The sequence below is a fragment of the Melospiza melodia genome, chromosome 4 (genome assembly GCF_035770615.1).
Source record: "Melospiza melodia melodia isolate bMelMel2 chromosome 4, bMelMel2.pri, whole genome shotgun sequence".
NCBI classification, from domain to species: domain Eukaryota; kingdom Metazoa; phylum Chordata; class Aves; order Passeriformes; family Passerellidae; genus Melospiza; species Melospiza melodia.
Window position 1 is genome coordinate 12,040,111 of NC_086197.1, and position 21,626 is coordinate 12,061,736.

A 21,626-nucleotide genomic window follows, 5' to 3' on the forward strand; every position below is an offset into this window, starting at 1 on the left:
CAGAGAACTGCATGGAGCTTCAGAAGGCAAACTCGACCTTCAACGTGACCAGTGAAAATGCCACGTCCCCTGTCATCGAGTTCTGGGAGTAAGTAAAGGACAGGCCTGAACACCCCTTCCCTCTCAGATACCATTTCCATGGCCCAAGGACAGGCCTGAACACCCCTTCCCCCTCATATATTTCCCTGGGAAAAGGACAAATGGCAGTAGCACATCCCATAAACCCACCCTTGCCAGAAGAGGACACAAAAGAGGAAGCTGAGCAGGTCAGAGTGAAGGTTCTCAGGGGCAGCCCTGTCAGACAAGGTTAACTTCACTGCACCGAGGGTGTTGCTCTGGATCTGTGCTGGCCTGCCTCAGAGCCACCTGATTTTGTCCTTCTCTGATGTGCTGTGTCCCTGTCCCTCTGGCCCTTTTGGCCTTTTTTTGTCCCTGTCCCTCTGGACCTTTTGGCCTTTTTGCTCTCACTGACCTCTTTCCTTTGAATTCATGCTGCTGTGTGATACCAGCGTGCTCCCAGGAGGCTCTGGCATGGTGGGCAGTGGCTTTTGTAGGTGCCCTGGTCTTATCTCAAAAATAGAAAAAGGAGTGATGTCCTCAGTATAGGGTGACTAATATGCAAGTTAAGCTGAGGAGAGAAACTCACCAAAATCGAAATGAAATGCTAGGGTCAGACAACTTCACACTGAAATTTGGTCCCTTGTGTTCATTGTTTTCTCTCCTTGTTAGTTAGCCTGGGGTCCAGAGTAGCTTTATGTCTGTCACAAAGGCTTAGGATGTTGGCTTAGGTTCCCTGATGGTCCTCAGCAGGTCCAGCTAAGCTCTGAGCTCTGGCTGAATGACTGCAGGTGACCCCTCTGCTGCCTCCATGCATTTCCCTTGTGTGTTTGGGGGGATGGAGGGCTCTGTCCCTGCCTACCCTCAGGGGGGATGGAGCACACACACAGCACCCAAAAGGCCTCCTCAGCTCAGCACAGGGACACTGCTTGTAAACTCCAAAGTTTTAAAACTTTTTTTTTTTGTCTCCTGTGCTCTCCCTCTGCCTGTTGCTCATAGGTGATTAAATGGGGGCCTGCCTTAGGCTGCTTTTCCTGAGGCTGAGCACTGGAAAATTCATTGTTTCTACCACTGCTGTGGCCATCCCTGTGTTACTGGGGAATAAGCAGCATGGGACTGGAAATTTCCACTGTCCATTGCTCTTGTTTCTTCTGTTTCCACTGTCTGCAGCATCTGTTCCTGCTGTCCCTGGGCAGGGAGGTGGGAGGCCAGCATTTCTTTGAGGAGCTCTGACCTGCCAGTGGGGTGATCACACACTCCAGGTCTCTTCCCAGTTAGTTCCAGTCCAGTGGCACCCTTTGCACTGGTTAGAGTCCACATCCTCAGAAGCAGGCAAAGAGCAGCGTGACAAAGCGCATCTGAGAGTGCACTGTGGTTTTTCCAACCCTTCTCCCACCCTCTCAAACTGCTGCAAGGCTGTGGGGCAGGGAGGGCAGCAGAGTGCCTTAGGCATGGGTTCTCCAGCAGCACCTTTATTTTGGGGTAACTGCTGTCTTTTGCAGCAGGGTGGACACTGCTGTTTGCTGGGCTCCAGTGTTGTGCAAGTCCCTCTCAGGCTTGGGTTTCTGGGACTGACCTCTGGGGTTTCACACTCAGGTTCAACTGTGAGGTGTTGGAGATAGAGGAGGATGAATGAGTCCTTACTTTTGTAAGTGATGAGGAAGATTTGACACACACATGGCATGGAAAGGCTGTTATTATCTGACCTCATTTGTACCAAGGTCCACATAACCCAGGATTTTATCTCCACACTGGCTGTGAGAGGATGATCTAGGTGGCCTCTTCTTGTTGGGGAAGATGAAACAGGAAAGATTTATAAATATGATTGTTTGGCAAAAGATTATCTTCTGACTGTGCAGTGGGGATTATGGTGGTGGTGGTTGGGTCTTAGTCCCAGAATGGGATGCTGTGCTGCTCTGTGTCTTGAGGGCTGCCTCAAAAGAGAGAAGTGTGCTAGGGAGAAGGGGTTGGACAGCATTGCTTTTTGGGTGATCCTGATGGATTCTGCATGGTAAGTGCAGTGTACCCCTGACTTTGAGGATTGCAGCGTGGCAGAAAAGTAGGTGAACTTTGTGTTTCCATGGCTGGCAGGATTTTTCAGAGAAGGGCACAGCTTAATTTCTCTGAGGCTTTCAGCTCAGACCTGAACCTTGTCAGTAAGACAGCTTTTCTCCCCAAAGCCACCAGGCACTAGGGAGGTGAGAACCAGCCTGGTGTTGGGAATATTAGTGGCCAGCATCAGTGACTCCTGCATGTTTCTTTGCTTCCCCCAATGCAGGAGGCGAGTGCTAAAGATTTCTGATGGCATCCAGCACCTGGGTGGTCTCCGCTGGGAGCTGGCTCTGTGTCTGCTGCTGGCCTGGATCATCTGCTACTTCTGCATCTGGAAAGGGGTCAAGTCCACGGGCAAGGTGAGTCCTTGGTTCTGGTCAAGCCTCTTGGCCACAGCACTGGTTCTGCTCACCTTTTACAGGTTCAGAGAGGTCCTTGAGGTCCCCTGGGAACCACTGGCTGCATAAGCCAGTGGGAGCCTGTAGGGCTCAGTGTGCAGCAGGAGTGTGAGCCAGGCTCTGTGGTTTTGGGTAGGAAAGGATGGGAGCACTGAGGCATCTCAGAGCATCCAAGGTGTATATCCCCATCTAGTTCCTCTCCATCCACAGGCTGAGGAGATCCTGCAGTCTTCCTCTGTCTGGGTGGTTGCATGTTCCCTTCCTTCCCACCACAGCATGAGCAAGTCTCTGCTGGCAAGTCCAGCTGGAAAATTTTCAAAATCATTAGATATAAAAAAAGGTAACCATGATGGCCCCAAAGCCCTCTCTGCCTCAGCACCATAGGAGCTGTCTTTTTGTGCTTTCTGTTTGTCCCAACTCTTCCTACAGTTGCTCATGTTCTCCAGCAGTAAAGGCCTCCTTTTTCTATCCCCACACTAGTCACGCCAGAGTTATTTCTTGTAAAGTTTTTGGGGAAAAAACTGGTGTTGCTGTCCAGCTCCGTTCCATGCTGTCTGTTACAGAGTGTGCCACTCTGATTTGCACTGACCCCATGACTTAGTTTCTGCCACTGCCTCCTGACCCCATTCCCAGCTAGCTTTGTCTGGAGCCAGCAAGAACAGATTGGAATGAAAAGGTTTAGTGTATTTCCTAAATGGTGTCTTCAACAAGCCATAATGTGTAATGGGGTGTAAACTTTAGCTGCACCCATTTCTACCAAGTTGATGGCATTGGATGTTAGCAGTTTCTCTTGCTTTCAGAATGGCCTGGGATTATGGAACATGACAGGCAAATCAAGCAGCTTGCAGGGATGATATTTTCTGGTTTCCATGGAGTAAAATTAGAAGAAAAGAGCAATTGCTTGCTGTGGTGGCCTGGTAAAAGAAAACAGAGGCAGTCTAATAACAGCAAATATGATATGAAGATACAGCAAATGTACTGTGGGAAGTCCTGAATTCCATCTATTTTAGATACAAGTTCTCAGTCAAATGCAAGTGACTTTTAGCAAAAAGTACTAGTGATGGTGAGATCCTGAAAACAGAAACCTTCTTTCATTGAAGCAACAGCGTCCATAGATTTATCAACCTTCCACATATTTCATAATCTGACTAAAGTGATGGCTGCAGGAATATAACCCCACTGGGAAAGAAATATTCCTTAATTCTGAGGATTTGCCTGTGGAGGGTCAGCACCCTGAGCTGAAATCACCCTACTCAGACCAGCAGTGGTTCTCATCCTCCTGCACAGGGCCTGCCTGACCCCAGGAGCACTCCAACAGGAAGGAGGTTGTCACAGATGGAACCACTTTGCACAGGCATGTGGATCAGGTTCAAATAAAACCCTGGATGTTGTTGACCAGCATGTGACACAACAATCACACTGATCCCGGCAAGGCTCCTAGTGATGTAAGTGCTAACAATGCCCAAAAAATAAAAAATATTGGGTCTGAGCCCAACACTGAGTAATATCTCATTGGATCCAGATGTTCCTATTGTTAGAAGTTTGGCAATATTAATCCAGCAAAGCATTCTCCAAATTCAGGTCTCGGTGGAGGTGTGAGTGGCTGTGGAGTGAAAAACTTAACACAGTAATTCACACAGGCTGTAAAGCAATAGGATGTTACCAAAATATGAATCCAAATCATATGCCAGACAACTACCAGTTTGTACCCTGAGCTCCTAAAACTGATGTTATTTAGAGATTAGAGATGCAACCTGGCATCCTGGAAGAATGTGCACTAAGGTTCAAAGACAATGAGTTGTTTTTATGATTTTTGTTTTTAATCTTGCTTTCATGGGCTGAGAAAGCTTAGACTTGCATCCCATTATTTCCTGAAGGAAGATTTTGGTTGTGTGGTAAATACAGTGATGACGGTTAAACTTGCAGGACCTGCAGATTTGATTTACTGTCACTGTACAGCTCTAAATCAGAAGCTCCTTGAAAATTTGAGACTATGAGGAATTTACTTGCTGAAGGATCCTGTCCTTGGTTTCTACAGTGTTCAGGATGCAGATTCAGAGGGACAGGGATGAACCTGCTCCAGGTATCTCAGGCAATCCAGAGCCTCAGCAAGGAGGTGTTTTTCACTGATCTTTGTGTCAGTGTTATCCAAGACTGCTGAGATACATAGGGCAGAGCCCATGAAATGCATGGAAAACCTGGAGCTGCAGAAAGAGATGATAATCTAGTATTGGGTTTTTTCAAGGATGGGATATATTTCAAATCCTGTCCTACAATACAAAACTGAATGACTGGAGGGTGTGTGTCCTGTCTTAGGGAAGGACTCACAGAATCAGGTGCTTTGGACATTGCTTTATTCAGATGGAGTCTATCAGAGTAGATCCAGAAAACAAAATCTTGTTGTGAATTACTGCTCAGATCATAAAGACTACCCAGGGGCAGAGCAGAAGTGGTCATACTGTCCAGGGAAACCAGATGCTTTTTCTCAGCAGGATGTCCCCTAACACAGAAATGGCCAAAGATGAGTCACAGCCTGTGACTCCCACTAAGAGATGGTGGGCTTTGGGATTTTAAAGCAACTTATTTTGGATGGATGGGCAGGTGTGAGAAATGGGTTACTTCACATCATTACATTTTGCACTTTCTCCAGAGATGAGCTCTCCAGTGCACAACTGCCAGAGCTGAGAAAAGAGCTGTAGGGTAGCATTCAGGTGAAGCATGCTGATGCAAGTCCTTGCTCAGCACGTCCACACAGGAAAAATCCTGAAGAAGAAACACTTCTGTTTTTGGCCTAGCATGATAATGAACAACCTCTTCTCAAGATGGCAAATAATTCATTAAGGTGTGGAAGCAATGCAAAAGGATTATTCACATTAGTTGAATTGTTGAGGAGATTGCATGAGCTCTCAATATCAGTTTGTGTGGGAAACAGACTGTAATGTAGTGTCATTGTGGCATGCTGCAGTAAATAGCCTGAACAGTCCTGAAAGCACCCTGGTAGTCCCCAAACTGAGTGTCACATTTACCAGAGGTAGAGAAGTCCCTGAAAGGATTATCTGATACTGGTTTTCCCCAAGGGATGTTGCTCCTTTGCTAGTGGTTTTAACCCTACCTGAGTATGTCTGCAATGCTCATGGGGCTAGTGATAGAAAAAGCAAGAGGACACATGTTCAAGTATCAGTGCAGGGTGCATCAAGGCAGGGAATAAAGAGCCTTGATTCCATGATTCAGAATGCTGAACAAATGCTGTATCCAGCTATATTATATTACACTCTATTATACTATACTAAAGAAAAACCTGTGACCCTTTCAGTCATGACACAGCTTTGACCTAATTGGTCAATCAGTCCAAACACCCATCAGCAGAGTCCAATTAACAAATCCCCTTTGGTAAACAATCTCCATAACACATTCCACATGTGCCAAACAACAGGAGCAGCAAGTAGGGATAAGAATTGTTTTCTCTTCTCTCTCTGAGCTTTCTCACTGCCTTCCCCAGGAAAAATCATGGGAGAGAGAATTCTGTCTCTCTCTGTTCAAAGAGGATGTGAATACCACATTTTGGGTCTGCATTCTTAGTGGCAATTCTGAGACTTGCAGCCCTGCTCTGCCTGAAATGCCCATGGTGAGGTCACTGCAGTGGGAAGGGCTGGGCACACCCCCTTTGCCAGTCCCAGCTCTGAGCTGGGGACCCCCAGCATTGTCCCTGGTGGTCCTTCAGTGGCAATCACGTTTCAAGGTGTTACCTGCAGACCCCTTCACCCTTGCCACTAAATGCTGTGGAGAAGAGACTGTGTGTCACTCAGATTATGAAGATGGATACTGGGGGCAGCTTCTTCCCTGATGCATGTAGATATTACACCACTGGCTTCAGAAGACCCACTCTGAGTCCAACCTGCTGACAGCCTGGCTCAGGGTCTGGATTGCTCTAGGACTAGAAAGATTTTCTCTGGCTCCAGGCACACAATGGCATGTCATACATTTCCTGAGTGCATTTTAAAACATGTTTCTTTCTCCTGCAGGAGACAGCAAGGTGCTCAGCAAAGCAGCCTGACCTGTTCCCTGCCCAGGGATGAGTGCTGTGCTGCTGGCTGGCACTGTGTGCTGTGGCCCATGCTCTCTCTCACACTTGTCCCTTCCTGCTCCTCCCAGGTGGTATATTTCACTGCCACGTTCCCGTATGTCATGCTGATTGTTCTGCTCATCAGGGGAGTCTCCTTACCTGGGGCAGCCCAGGGAATCCTCTTTTACCTTTATCCAGACATCAGTCGCCTTGGAGACCCTCAGGTAAGGTGGAGGGGGGATGAATGGCTAAGCTGTGCTTGCATGGATTCCTCTGGCAGCCCTCACTCTCTCCTTTTTGTTTTCCTACTCTTTTCCTTCCAATTTCTACTTTCTGACCCCTCTTTTGCCCCCCTGGGGCTGTAAGGCAGAGCTGTGATACTGATGTCTTTTCTGATAGTCCCTGCTCTCTTGCCCTCCAGGGCTGTTTTCCTGTCTGAGTTGAGTCTGAATTGCTCAGGGGTATAGGCAGTGGGATTTAATCCTTTCTCCTGAGTGGTGCAAGCTATCCCTCCCATTCCTGGGGAAGCTCCTCTGCCGTGGAGCCAGACAGTGCATGGGGTGCCCCTTTGCATTGTGCTTGTGGGGATGAGCCCTGCTCCTGGCACACTTGCTCCATCTCCCTTGGGAAGCATGCTGGGTGCATGGATGGTGGGAGCCATGGCATGCTGCAGCAGCAGTCCCTGGGACCTGGCTGCCTTTCTCTCCTTCCCATCCCTGGTGAGAAATTCCTGCCTGTTTGACAGGCGGGTCAGAGCCCGACTGCTGCTTTTAATCTCTTTGGGACAAGTTCTTCCATGTTAAATCCTGGCTCCAGCTGAGCTACTGTACCAGCCTTTGTGTGAAGGTGTTTCCAAAGGAGATTAAAGGGTGCCTGCCTGGAAAATAGGCCAGCAAAACCCTTGGTAACCCTATTAACTCTTTCTGGTCTAGCACCACTGCTAGGTTATTACTTTTGCAAATGGGAACATAAGTGCTGGTGGATGTATGGCAGGAGCTGCTGCTCCATCAGCATGGAGGTGCAGAAAAGCATGGAAGAGTGAGAACAGGTCTGTGTTTGCTGTCTCTGCACTGATGAGGTGCAAGAGGCTTTTGAAATGAAACAGTACTTTTGAGTGGTGCTCCTTCTCTCATGAAAAGTCCTGTTGTTACCGTGGCTGTGTTGCCCAGGGGACTGAACTAAGCCACCTCAGGCGTGACATGGCTGGTTCTAGCTGTGTCCTCATTAGGTCTGTCCTGGCAAACCTTTTCAATTGCAGCCTGGGCTTTAGAAGCAGACCTTCCTTCCAGCCTAGGAAATACTGGCAGAAAGGCAGAGTAACCCTTCAAAGTAACAGGATGGCTCCGAACAAGGGGAGGAAAACTCTGCTGAACCAAGGGAGGAAAACTTTCTTCTCCCCCCACTCCACACTCCCTGATGAATGCTTTACTTCTGAGACAGAAAAGCAGGATTTGGCAGTGATGGTTGCCTTCCTCTAGCGTGTTTTAACCATCCTACTGAACTGTGCAGCAGGGCTTGAGTCTTCTCTTGTGTCTTCCCATCAGAGAAGGAAAGATTTGTGCCCCAAGCCCCACACAGGTGTGGCTGTGCCCTCCTGTCTCTGCACCGGGACTGTGGTGCGAGTCCTGCCAGACAATGGGGACCAAGCTGATTAGAATTAATTTGTGCTCACAGGACAGCGAGCTGTAATTGTTTACCAGCAGTTCTGCACTGCCTTGAAAAATGGAATATTCTTTAATGCTTGGGAAAGGATTTTGGAAATTAAAAAAAAAATGACCTCTCTAATCAAAGCCTTATGAGAAGGCATCTCAAGGGGAGGTTTAACAAAGGGCAAACAATATGCAAGAGGCTAAAATCAAAGTTCCTCTAAAGTATATGAAAAACTACGTGAAAAGAGGGGATGAATTATTTATCAGATTCTACCAGGGGAGCAGCAACAGCTGAGACGTGATTAAATGTCAGAATATCAGGCTGGTGTGTGGAAATCATTGCTTTTCACCTGCCAAGTGACCTTGGACAGAACTGGGAAATCCTGTCTATGAGAGCTCAGTTGAGCTGATTGGTAATGGTCTCTTCTGACTGTGAAGTGCCCTAAATCTTCCTGCATCTTCATCTCCTCAATCTGTGAAATGCCTGTAATTAAAATGGTAAATGAATTGCAGTTGATAGGTAGATCAGACCATACAGAAAGCTGCCAAACCAAGGTGTTGAATAAGGAAGGCCACTTATGCTTAAATATGAGCAGATAACAGCAAAATTCTATTTTGAACTGCATGTCCCTACAGAAAAAAAAATATATAAAAAAACGAGCTCATAGCTCATTTTCTTAATATGTATATTATTTAATATTATGATGTTAGCATGTCAGTCATAACTAGACCCAAAGTCTTTTCTGACTCCTTGACTGCATTGCTGTGCTCCAGATGCATCCTCTGTGTTTCATAGTGTGGACCAACAGAGGGTCTTGGGATCATCCTCTATTTGTACTTTTGATCACCCTTTGTATTTATCGCTTTTATCACTTGTTTTATTCAGCAGGAAATGCTGGAAATTTATGAATGTGATTAAGGAGAGGGATGCATAGTGGGATCCACCAGTGAGAAGATGAAATGAGAGGAATTCAGAGCAGAACTAAGATTTAGGTGTGTAAAACTTCTCATTAAAATAATTTTATCAGGTGCTGTCAGGCTTTCTGTTGATTGAAGCTTTCATATCACTGCCAGTCACTGTTTAGACAGACAGACAAATATAAAGAGAGGACAGGTGGGGCTAATGCAGAAAGGACTGTCTTGTGTGTTTGGGTTTGCTTTAAAGAGAAGAAATGTAATAGTCTCCTTTCACTCTGGTACCAAGTCTCAGCTAAATTTCCTTTGGTTTAATGTTGAGTGAGAAGGAAGTTGTGCTCAAAGGCTGCTGTTATGCTCAGAGTTTGTGTTTCTCTGGAAAAGCAGCAAATGTTTCTCAAAGCCTCCCACTCTTATTTTCCTCTTGAAATTTCTAGAAAACACCCACCCTGCTGTATTTGCTTGCGCTTTATCCAGTCTTTATATAAAGAAAGAAGCTTCTGTGATAAGTTGCTTTCCACCCATCCGAGATGTGAAGACCCCTGATTTGGGGGCTGTAACCCAGTCCTGGGGCAGGGAAGTGCAGGAGGTGTCAATAGTCAGCGGAATTGAGCATTTATTTCTGAATATCCTTCCCTAATTTATTTCTGAATATCCTTCCCTGCATCCCTCTCATTTTCTTTCACCTATTTCCCTGAGGATTGGGTTTTGGAGTGTTTGCCCCTGCAGATTTCCTTCGTAGCTCTTGTTTCCCAACAGACAGGACAGAAAGGGAAGGCAAGAGAAGATGCCCCCAGTTTTTTGGGGAGGTCTTCCCACTGTGCCTGTGGCTGCAGAGGGAGGATGCTGAGGTCATGGTTTGAGCCAGGGCAGCTCTCACATCAATGCTGAGTTAAGGATAAGCCTCTCCAGCCACCACAGGGAGGATGAGAGATACGTACATCCTGCAGGGCCAGGACCTGCTGGGTTAACCCTGGGCCCCTGAAGCCATGCTGGGAAGGGGTCAGAGCCCCAAATCCAGGCCCTTCCCGCTGCTGCTCTACGGCCAGCAAACGCTGCCGCTTCCCTGTGAGCGGGGAGGGCGACCACAGACCTGCTAAATATTATTTGTTCCCTGTATTTATTGTTTTCCCAGCAGGGCCGTGTCCTGACCCGGCGTGCCGGGTTTGCACAGCTTTCCCCTTCGGCGGGCGGGTGTTTGCAACTCCCGCTGTGCCGTGTGCGGACATGTGCACCGACAGGGCCCCGATTGTCACCCACAGGGCCCTGCCTGTCCCTACAGCCCCGGCAGAGGGGTTGCGAGCCGGACACTGCTCCCACATGGCCCCGGGCACAGAGGGCAGGCACCGGGCAGCAGGCAGGGAGAGCTTGGTGCTCCCACAGCGGGCCAGAGGGGCTCGGGGCTGGAATCCTCTGCTCTGCCTTGCCGGAGCAGTGCATCCCTGTGGGGAGAAGCGCAGCCGGGTGGTTCCCTCCGCCTCCTTGTTCCATGCCTGTTCCCAGCCCTGCTGCCCTGCTGAGCCTGATCTCAGCGCTGACATAGCAGGAAGGAATGAAGCCAGCTGTCTGTCTGTCTGTCAGCCCGCAAGTAGCAGGGCGGGGAGGACCATAAAGCCTGGCAGCGAGGAGCGTCCCTTGGAGCCCCGCTCGCCCCTTTGCACCTCCCCGGGGCAGGCAGCTGCGTTCCTTGGGACGAACCGCAAACCTGTTTGTTTTCTTGTGATGTTTAAAGTAACCCCAATGGTGGGAGAGCCCTCCTGGGTGCAAAATGGCCCTCCAGGCCCCTGAGGTATGGGGATAACATGAGGTCAGTGTTCTCAGGCAGGACATTGTGGGGCCTTGGGTGCTGGCAGAGGGAGATTAACTGGGGAACAAAGCCCCTGTTCCTCACTCCCAAGGAGTATTTTCCAAGCAGATGGGATTGGGAACATGGTGCTGGGCAGATGGAACAGGGACACTTTACAAATGCCAGTGCCCCATTCCCTGTCTCCTGTCTGCTGGGATGAATGGGGATGGGGGAAGCATTGCCCTGGGCCTCAGCTCTGTGCTGGTGCAGCGCGGTGGGATGTGGGCTGCATCTTTGGGCTGGGGCCTGTGGGCCAGCCCTGAGCCAAGGGGAATGTCAGCATGCTGGAAATTGAGCCCTGAGAGTCTTGCAGTAAAACCTTAGGAGTCACCACGTCCCTTTCCAAGGCAGGGATGTATTTGTGTGGTGCAGTGGGTGGCTGGTGGGGAGTCCCAGCACCCCAGGCTGACTCCGAGCCGTGATGTTGTGAGCAAAAGAAATGCTGCTTGAACTGTAGCTCAAGATTTGGATGGGTTTTGCTCTCTGCTATGCATTACACCAAGTGTGACTCTCCACACAGCATGTACCCACTCCGTGCTGTGCTGTCTCTGCTTGCTGATTGGGACAGTTCAGTGCTTCTCAGCATGCCACCTATATTTGATGTATGGCATCCACTAGGGTTCAATAACGTTTTGCTTGAAAGTGGTTTTGCTGTTATTATGTAAATGCTTTGAGAACTTCCTAAGAAAGGACTTGTTTCAGTATTAGGAGCTATTAAATTCCAGTACATGTAATAAATTTTGCTGAGAAAATTAAGAGACAGAGGAATGGCCATAACCATCTTGAATAACTGCAGCTCAGGTGTAAATGTTTTGGATAAAAACAGAATAGGAGGCTATTGCAAACTGGACCAAACAACGTGTTCAAAGAATTTGAATTATGAATTAAATAAACTGGATGGCTTAGAAAAATGCAAACAATAGTTAAATCAAAATACCCATTCTGCCAATATGCCAGCAAAATCTGAACAGGATAAAATTTACCAGTCTCTTTGGGAGCAGTGGCCAGAGAACAGCAGGATGCTTTTATCTGCAGTGGAAAGAGAGCACTGCCTGACCCTGCGAAGCCTTTTAGTCTGACTGGTCTGGGAAACAGCTGAAAAAACCATTTCTCTGAGTCACTACAGGGAGAGAAATGAGCACAGGCAGCAGGCTGGGGAGAAAAAGTTTGAGCTGCTTTTGCTGAAGTGAACGGTCTGTGTGGAGGGATAGAATGTAAGAAAATATAGTGCAGAAGGCAGTCTCACCCCTGAGGAGTTGCAGGTGTACTAATCACCAAAGATTAGGAACAGCCCTGCCCTTAACAGGCCGCAGCTGTGTCCAATAAGAAGATGAGTGCTACAAAAGAGTGGGCTAGCTGGTGGTGAAGAGAGTTGGAGGTTGTTGGTTGTGCTGTGAAGAGAGTTGGAGGTTGTTGGTTGTGCTGTGAGGAGATGACCATGAGAAATCACCAAGAAGGTATGGACCTTTTGCAATATGATGACAACAGGTCTGTGTAGCCCCTGTGAGCCCTGTGGGGCTGGATGGGCAGTGGTGCTGCTGGAGGAGGCTGGACCCTTTCCACTCCCAGTGACCCCACAGTCCTGGGACTTGCTGCTGCTGCTTGACCCCATCAGCAGTGGGTCAGGAGCACGCATGGCATCAGTCCTTTGCCTCCTCAAGAAATCTGGGGGAAGCAGTCAGGAATTGCAAGGAAACTGGGAAGATTGTAGATGTCTCTTGTCTTTGGCCCAGGAGCTGCGGTAACCTTTAAATGCCTGAAATAATGTGCAGACAGCCTGAGCTGGGGTTCACAGTCATGCTAAGTAGGATTATAAGCTCTCCATTCAAGCTTAGCTTTATTTATGGTTTTAGTGACAGGCTGCCTTGCTTCAAACAGGAGCATAAGCTGAGGCAGGTCCTGTATTCCCTAAGGATATTCCTTTGGGGCTGGACTCCCACACAGCCAGGTGTGCACCCCACAGGTGTGAGACTGGGCAGAGCAGGCAGGGAAGTGAGGAGCCCACAGACCCCTCTGCTACACAAGTTGCAGGGTTATCACTGGATTTTAGAAATGAGCCATGTCATAAACCACAGAGCTAATGAAGCTTGGCCTCTTGATATTTGTCTTCCACCGTGGCTGGTAAAGCACCAGTTCTTTTCCTGCCTGAGGGGTGTTTCTCCTTTGCTTGTGTGATTTATGTGATATTTAACACTGGTTGACTCTTCTTCCCTGTAGCTTTCTGCTCAGTAGAGACCCTGAGTTCCTGTCTTTTTCCCATTCCCTAACTGTTGTGCAATTCATAGGTAATTGATATCCTTGAGGTTTCTGACAACTGTTAAATCTGGTAGAAAAGCATCAACTGAGTCTAATGTTATGACAGGCATGGGGTAGGCAGCTTAATGGCAAAAGTCTTGTTATCTTGACAAATGGAGCTACAAGAGCTACAAACCCCATGAGAGGGTGTGTTTTGAGCTCAAATTTGATGGAAAACAAGAGCTCTATCAATGAACAGCAAATCTAACAAAGCATTTGATTCCAGTCTGTGCAAAGATGTTTAAATTATTGACGCAAAGGTGTCTGCTGCTCCAGCTCACCTTGGTGCCTTGCTGTGCTTAAAACATAGCTGCAAAATGAAAGGTGTGCCTGTGCTGCCCAAGAGCACACTGATGCTTAGGAATCAATTTTAAAAGGGCTTTGTTCTATTTCTAATGTCTTTGAACTGAAAAAAAATTAATACCTTGCTCTCTAAACCCATCTTCCCATTTATCTCCAAAAAGAGTAAAATACACTGAGGTCAATTACTTTTTTGACTTCCCAGTGCCTCGAATTAGTTGTTCCAGTCCCATCTCATCACCCATCCCTTCCAGTTCTACAAATCAGAGATTGGATCTCACTCCCTTTTTGATCTGAAACCCAGAGTCCAGGGTTTCCATGGGGTTGGAAGATGGTGGGGTTGAATGTTAGGCAAGTGGCTTGCAGAAGAGTCAGGGAGAGCAGTTTCACCAAACCTAGCCCTAGCAGCACTTTGCCTTCTTTCTCTGCTGGGGTTTGCAGCAGTGGGTGGGGAGAGGATTTATTCTGTGCATCTATGCCTTAAGCTAAATCCAGAAATTCTTCTGAGAAAATGGTAGTTAATGGAATTGTAACATGCCTTTGTAAGGCTCATTAGCCAGGAAGGAGAAGTAAATATAAAACAAAACCTGTCACTACACGGTTGCATTTTGGCCAGTATGAAAGAGGAAAGGCAGAACCATGCACTGGTAAGGGTGGCATGAGCAGTGGGGGTGGTTGGGAGGGTGCTGCCCAGCCAACCATTCCCTCAGGACATGAGGTCTTGGCTGACAGATACAGATGTGATTTGAAGGCATCAAAACCTCTGGAAAGCACTGTGGTGCTTTCCATTGACCCCTGTTCTTCTCAGAGGGGCTCTGGGGCAAGGCTGCTGCTTGAGGGCTTATTGGCACTGCCACTCTGGGAGAGGAGAGTGTAGTCAAATAGAGACTTTTCTCATAAAGTTGTCCCAGCAATATTTTATTTCTGATCTTTTTTAGTCTTGAAAATGTGGCTACACTTCAGCATTGTTGAATGATTGTCTTATCTCTGTTTTATAGAACCTCTAGGGAAAAAAAGATCTTAGAGAACAGAGGTTTATTTAATAATCTTTGTCATTGCTTCATTCCCCACCATTGGTTCCTGCTTTTGCTGTAGTCTGCAGCAAGCAGTGACAGTGCCTGAATTGGTGACTGCACACAGCTAGGCTTTCAGATGAAATTTGGCATTGACAAATGTCAGCCTCAGAGCCCTGGGATGTGTTATTGACAGTGAGAGCAAAGGGCCTCATGGGAATAACAGTGTTTTTGTATGTTCTTTTAGGAGCTGTCTTTTGCAGTCAACTCTGTTTATTTCTAGCATTCCTCCCTCCCAGTTGAATTTCATTTAAATTTTGGAGTATTTACCTTAGGTCTTGGAGGGAAGGGCTATCACCACAAGCAGTATGTACCTGTGCAGGCCAGTTGGAGACTAGGCTTGCCCAAATCAAGTGCCCTTCCTCTGGTGGCAGAGGGCTCCTTCAGCTCTCATGGAAAGTGTCCATCTGGTCTCCTCTTGATAGAAGGCTTTGAGTATCACAGGGTGCTATTGTAAATGCAAGTCCACTGACAAAGGAAGGAATTATGAGGAGGACTCCATCTTATCAGAAGGCTAATTTATTACTTTATTATATTATATTAAAGAATACTGAACTGTACTAAAGAATACAGAAAAGATACTTACTGACTGCTAAAAAAATAATAATGAAAACTCGTGACTCTCTCCAGAGTCCAGACACAGCTCATCCCTAATTGGCCAATGAGTCAAAACAACTCACAGCAGAGTCCAATGAAACAATTACCTGTGGGTAAATAATCTCCAAACGCATTTTACATCAGCACAACACAGGAGAAGCAAATGAGATAAGAATTGTTTTCCTTTTTCTCTGAGGCTTCTCTCGCTGCCTTTCAGCTTCCCAGGAGAAAAACCCTGGGTGAAGGCATCATGTTCAGGGAATGTGAATGCCACAGGGTGCTGCAGATTTGTCAGAGAAAGAAGGGTGGTGATGAAGAGCTATATGTGATTTGGGTGGATGAGGCTCCTGATGTATCCCTTCCCTTTGGCATGCCTAGCCCCCGTGGGTGCCTCACTGAGCACTGTAATTCCTGGCACTGTACAACCTCCTTCTAGAAAAGGCTTGTTTCAATGCAGAGTCCTGCTGGCCTTCTGATCCCTGGCCTTTCTGGTGCTTACAGCAGCCTTGGGGCTCTGCCTCTTCCCATCTGTGCAGTGTCTGTGCTGGCCTTGTCTTCTCACCTGTGTTTGCATCTCCCTTGCAGGTCTGGATGGACGCAGGCACTCAAATCTTCTTTTCCTATGCAATTTGTCTGGGATGCCTGACAGCTCTGGGCAGCTATAACAAATACCATAACAACTGCTACAGGTAACTGCTGCCTCGAGCCTTTCCCTCCCTGAACATGAGGGATCTGCTGGAGCCTGCTGGCATTGGAAGTGTCATGATTTTTGTTTCTATTCAAGGCATAGAAAACCTCTTTCCAGGTGTTTTCTCCCCACATCCAGTTCTCTGTGCTTTATACCCAAGGGAATTGTCTGTCTGTCCCCTCTTCCACACTCTTCAAAGTTAGATCCTCTTCACTAGCTTTGTGAGCCCAGCCCACATTACAGTCCCCATTATGTGGGTGCACAAGCAGCTACAGGGAAAGGAGAACTGTGAAATCTAATGGCTCTCAACTGGAGTCCTTTCCCCTCGTGATTTATCCTTCTGTGGTTCATTTGGACCCAGTGACTCTGTCAGTGCTCTGGGTTTTCCTGTGTGTATCTCATATGGTTACATAGGAGCCTGCAGATGTGACTTCTGTTTATTGCATACTGGACTGCAGGAGCAGAAATGGACCAGGTTGCCAGATAGAATCAGGCTGCTGAGTTGAAGTGGTCCAGTGAAAATAAACTCATTTTGCTGTAGGTGTATCCATCCCCAGGGTTAAAAGGCTTGTGTGAGAGGAGGCCACCTCTCTTCACACACTTTTTCTGCTGATTGGGTTGCTCCTGCACTGACTTCTCCCCCCATGTTTTAAATTCAAAATTGTGGTTGTTGCTATCAAAGGCTCAGAGACACCGCTGTCTACATGATCCTTGCTTGGCATCTTTCTTCACTTTAGGAGTTCATTTCTGCTGCAGGGCTGCCTCTCCAACAACAGGGCTAGGATGCTTGTTTCTTTTCATGTCCCTTCTCCCACATTCGGTTTTGAGAGAAAAAACTGTAGGAAAATAAGAGATAATGGATCTGTTTCTGGCCTTCAACGTGTCCTTGGACTTTAGCCCTTTGCATCCCCAGTCTAATATGTAACATGGAGATGGCGACAGGGGCTGCTCAGCAAAAGGGTTGTAAAGACTCTCTGTAACTGCAGCTGGGAGTTGCTGTGGCAAGGGCACAGACCTCTGTCTGCACATGGTGCTGTGCTTTTACCCTATATGTTTAGCTCTTCTAGGAACACTGGTTTTAGTTTTGGTGTCAAAACTTTTACCAGCCTTTCCCAGGCATGGACTCAGTTTTAATGAGACAGTCCTGTGCTCTACAAGTTAATTTGGATAAGAAGACAGAACCAGGATTTAGCAGGGGAGAGGGACATCAGCATGGTGCCCCACTTTGTTGTGCCAGGCCAGGTACTTTATTTCCAGGTCACCCATTCTGGGTGACCTGGAAAAGGATATGGGCAGTAGAAACCTTTGTTCGTGTGGCAATGGTCCAAGATGGCCATCAAACAGTCTTGACCATTTCTTGTTTCCTGTCACAGCAAGGGAATTCTTCAGGTCTTCATGGTTCCATTTCAGGTGTAAATCTGCAGATATCTCTTTGATCTGGCCATCCCCTCATTTTACTCTCTACCATGACAGCCCTTCCCACCTTCCAGATAATGGGAGAGCACCTTTCAACCCATGCCTTTCCAAGGAGGGTTTCACCTGTCATGGACACATCCAGGGGAAAGAGGGAGAAACACCAGGAAGGACAAGGAACTATTTGAAACATGTGAGAATTTGTATCAAATTACTGAAAATATAATTTGAGTGGAGAGCAGGCACTTTATAGCAACTGGAGAAATGAGGTTTGGGCTTCCCATTGTGTAGCTGGGATTGGTGGAGTGTGGCCTTGCTTTCTAGCTGGGAGATTCCTTGAGCCTTAGAAACCAAATGCAATGGCAGAGCTGGGTGCTGTGCAGTCCTTGACAGTGCAAGGAGCTGTGCTTTGGAAGGAGTGATTTGAATTTGTATGATGCAGGGGCTCTGACCTAGTTAACATGCAAGCAGAGGAGCACAAAGCCCCAAAAATGCTATACAATATACAAAAATGCTATTTTCTGATACAGAAAAATCACACTGGATTTGCAGAGTAACATTTAATAAAGTCAGAGCAGGCCATGAAATGCCAGAAGGGATGCATTCAGTTTGGTTCAGAATATCTCAGAATGATGCTGCAAATGTTATTGTTGTCCCCAGGGTTGCAGTCACAAGAGAACCAGGGAGGCTCAAGCGTAAAAAGGAATTGGATAGATAAGAGATGTTCAGTTTAAAGTGTTGATGGATGAGAATGAGATGAAACAGAGACAAAAGGGAATAGATCAGAGAAAATAAATTGGATGGCTGTGATTATCTTTTTCTCGTAATGCAAAGACCAGGAGATAACTAGTAGTGCTGAGAACCCAGAAGATTGTAACTGGTCTGAGAAATCTATTAAAGAAAAAAAAAATGTTCCCTTCTCAGACAAAAACAAACTGTTACATGCTGCTACAGGAGGGACCAGGGGAGAGAGAGGAAAAAAAACCCTGACATTCAGATGTGTGGGAAGACTATCTCACAAGCCAAGAGGTTAGGTGAGCAATGCATCTTTATGCTGTCCTTGGACAAGGCTTACCTTGGGAGAGTCCTGCTGTGTTGTCCAGCCTGGGGCATCTTTCTGCAGCTCCTGATGCTGAGCCAAACTGCAGATGTGTTGGGAGAGACACCTGGCTGGGGCAGAAAAGCAGGTGCTGTCCTGGGGGGCTGCCATGAGTTGTGGGTCATAGCTGGCTGATGCTTTCCCCCTTTCTCCCAGGGACTGTGTGGCCCTGTGCTTCCTCAACAGTGGCACCAGCTTTGTGGCTGGCTTTGCCATCTTCTCCATCTTGGGCTTCATGGCAGAGGAGCAGGGTGTGCCCATTGCCAACGTGGCTGAGTCAGGTGAGTGAAGGCCCTGGTGGGATGGGGCTGTGGGAGTGCTGCCACTGGGGGATGCCTGCAGCTGCAGATTCCCATCCCTTGCTTTCTGCCTCCAAAAAGCGGGGAGAAAGGAGTGTACACTAGTGAAGTACTGAGATGCAGTAAGTTTGAGCCCAATAAAAGCTGCCTCTAAGGGTGAGGGCTGGGGTTAGGCAGCTGCTGTCTCTTGTGGGGAGGGTGCTGAGGTGCCTGCATGGCAAATACCCAGGCTTGTGCTGTGCTCCCTGGCCTCAGAGGCTTCCCCTGGCGCCAGGCCCTTGCCACAGTGAAGCAGCCAGAGGTTGCTGTGTCCCCTTACCTCCCTTCCTGCTTCTCCCTCACTGCTCAGGAGCCTGAGTTTCATGCACAGCACAGGTATTACTGGAGTGAGAGGCTGCATGGCCCCAAGCTGTGCCTTGGCTGGGTGGCTGCCTCGGGCAGGACTGAACCAGCTGTGCTGTGCTGCTGCTGTTGCATTGCTCTGAAAGCCCTTCTCCCTGCAGGGCCTGGCCTAGCATTCATCGCCTACCCTCGGGCTGTGGTCATGCTGCCCTTCTCCCCACTCTGGGCGTGCTTCTTCTTCCTGATGGTTGTCTTGCTGGGACTGGACAGCCAGGTAAAGCTGCAGGAGCAGAGTGACTCCCTACCAGACAAAAGCCACTGTCTCTTCAGGACAGGCTTCAGCTTGGCTGAGGGGGAGCCAGTGGGGCTGGGAAGCTGGCCAGGATGGGCTGACAGAGGTGGGATCTCTGCTTTTTGCAGTTTGTCTGCGTGGAGAGTCTTGTGACAGCTCTTGTGGACATGTACCCCACCATCTTCCGCAAGAAGAACCGCCGGGAGACCCTCATCCTGGTGGTCTCCATCCTCTCATATCTGGTTGGCTTGGTGATGCTCACAGAGGTATTTTGGGCTCAGACCACCTGGTACTTGAGAGGACAGAGTGGGACTTGGTGGGTGGTGAAGTCTTACACTGGGGCCGAGAGCTTGCTGCTGAGTCCCATCCTGCTGCCCTGCCCTTCTCATGCCATTCGTGTTTTCCCTTCCAGCCCTTACTCCTTGTGCCAGTCACAGTCCTGATACTTCTCCTGCCAGGATTGATAGCTGGAGCTCTGGGCAACCTATGTTTTGGTTATAAATTTATCTTGACACAGACCAAACCTTTACAGCTGTAGCCTGTTGCACGAGAAGGGGAGTGCCCTTTTCATTCTCTTTCTTCCTGAATGGAGCAACAGGAATGTTTGCTATAAGAAAACTTGTCAGGCCTCAGGGCACCCCTTCTCTATTATACTGATATCCTCTGTATTCCCCTTGTAATTGCCTGGGAGCTAAACTGTTCTTGTTTAAAACTTTGAACTCTACCTAGCAATATGAGTGTGTGGATTGCTGCTGCCAGAATGCTCTTGGCACTTTCTGTTTTCATTTGGGCATAACTTTTGGAAAAGCTGTCTCTGATGTTGTGCATGCAACATTGTGCCTGGATTTACCCATAGGCTTGTTTTGGAGGCAGCCCTACAGACCTGGGCAGTGAAACAGCCAGGCTGCATGCAGTTATTTCCTTCTGCAAATTGGGACTTCAAAGTCAATCAGATGGATTGTGTATCTTAAAGGGGGGGTTTCCATCCTCACTTCCAGCTACAAGAGTTGCCTAGGTTTTGTCTTCTCCTAAAACATCCCCACAATCTCTGGCAGTCAGTTGCCATCTGCTGTGCTGCCCTGCATTGAAATGAAGGGTTGCAGAGGCTCCTGAGAGCAGCAGGGTGGCTGCATGTCTCTGTTGGGCCTTGGGCACAAGGGATATGCCTTTTCTCTAGGCTAAAACTAGAGAGGGAGGTTCCTCCAGCTCTGGGGGAGATACTGAGTTTGTTTTCTGCTCTGGTTCTAGCTCTTTGCCTGATTCTTCTCCCCTCTCTCTCCCCTTGCTGCCCACTTGGGCCTTCCCAGGGTGGCATGTATGTCTTCCAGCTCTTTGATTACTATGCTGCCAGTGGCATGTGCCTTCTCTTTGTGGCCATCTTTGAGACTCTCTGCATTGCCTGGGTCTATGGTGAGTATGAACTGGGGGGATGTCCACAGCCCTGGCCTCTCACAGTCTGGTCTGGTTCATTCTCAAAATTTTGGTCGGTAGCTTAACTTGGTAGTTGTTTTGTAGTGCAAGGCAGAATCTAAACCTTTGCTTTGGTGCCTCTGGACTCAACTGGCAGGGACTTCCTCACAGGAACACCCTGGGGGATCTGCTTGGCAGATATCCCCCGCATGCTCCTATGTGTTCCTGGTTTTGAGATGCTCCTTCCTTGGGAAATTGGAGCTATCTGAAAAATCTTTTCTCAACCTGTGTTCAGAGGGCTTGAGACTCAAACATTTTGAGAGCTCTCTCTCACAGTCTTGACAGTCACCGGATATGGGTAAAACCTGTGCTGAAGTCCTAGCCTTGGAGAGGCTGAGGGGCTGGCCCTGCTGACCTATTGAGCTGTTGTGGGAGGACAGGAAGTTAGTCCAGGACGAAGACTGAAGCTGACCACACTCCTGAGGAACTCCCTGACCTGACTGGCTGCCCTGAGGCTATTGCACCTAAAGAGTGATGAAGCAGGACCCTGGACTCGCAGACCCTGCTGCCCTCCTTCCCTGGTGGCAGAGAGGGATCCTATCCTTGCTGTCTTCTGCAGGTGCTGAGCGTTTCTACGATAACATTGAAGATATGATCGGCTACCGGCCATGGCCCCTCATCAAATACTGCTGGCTTTTCATCACCCCTGCAGTTTGCATGGTGAGGACACTGAGGAGGAAGAGCTGTGGGGAGGAAGATGGGCAGAGCTGGGTGCCTCTGACATACAGACACCTACATATATACAGAGGGATGTGCATATATATAGGGGGTTATATGG

General features: G+C 48.1%; 1 protein-coding gene across 2 annotated transcripts in view; it reads left to right on the forward strand.

Annotated features, from left to right (window-relative positions):
* LOC134417096 (sodium- and chloride-dependent GABA transporter 2) overlaps window positions 1-21,626 on the forward strand; it is a 31,848-nt gene that overhangs the window by 7,600 nt on the left and 2,622 nt on the right. For both annotated transcript variants that reach the window (XM_063153908.1, XM_063153907.1), the window contains exons 5-13: window positions 4-88; window positions 2,336-2,468; window positions 6,660-6,794; window positions 15,831-15,934; window positions 18,602-18,726; window positions 19,248-19,360; window positions 19,507-19,644; window positions 20,686-20,788; window positions 21,408-21,508. In XM_063153908.1, the coding sequence (XP_063009978.1) occupies window positions 4-88; window positions 2,336-2,468; window positions 6,660-6,794; window positions 15,831-15,934; window positions 18,602-18,726; window positions 19,248-19,360; window positions 19,507-19,644; window positions 20,686-20,788; window positions 21,408-21,508 (1,037 nt within the window). The remainder of the gene's footprint in view (window positions 1-3; window positions 89-2,335; window positions 2,469-6,659; window positions 6,795-15,830; window positions 15,935-18,601; window positions 18,727-19,247; window positions 19,361-19,506; window positions 19,645-20,685; window positions 20,789-21,407; window positions 21,509-21,626) is intronic.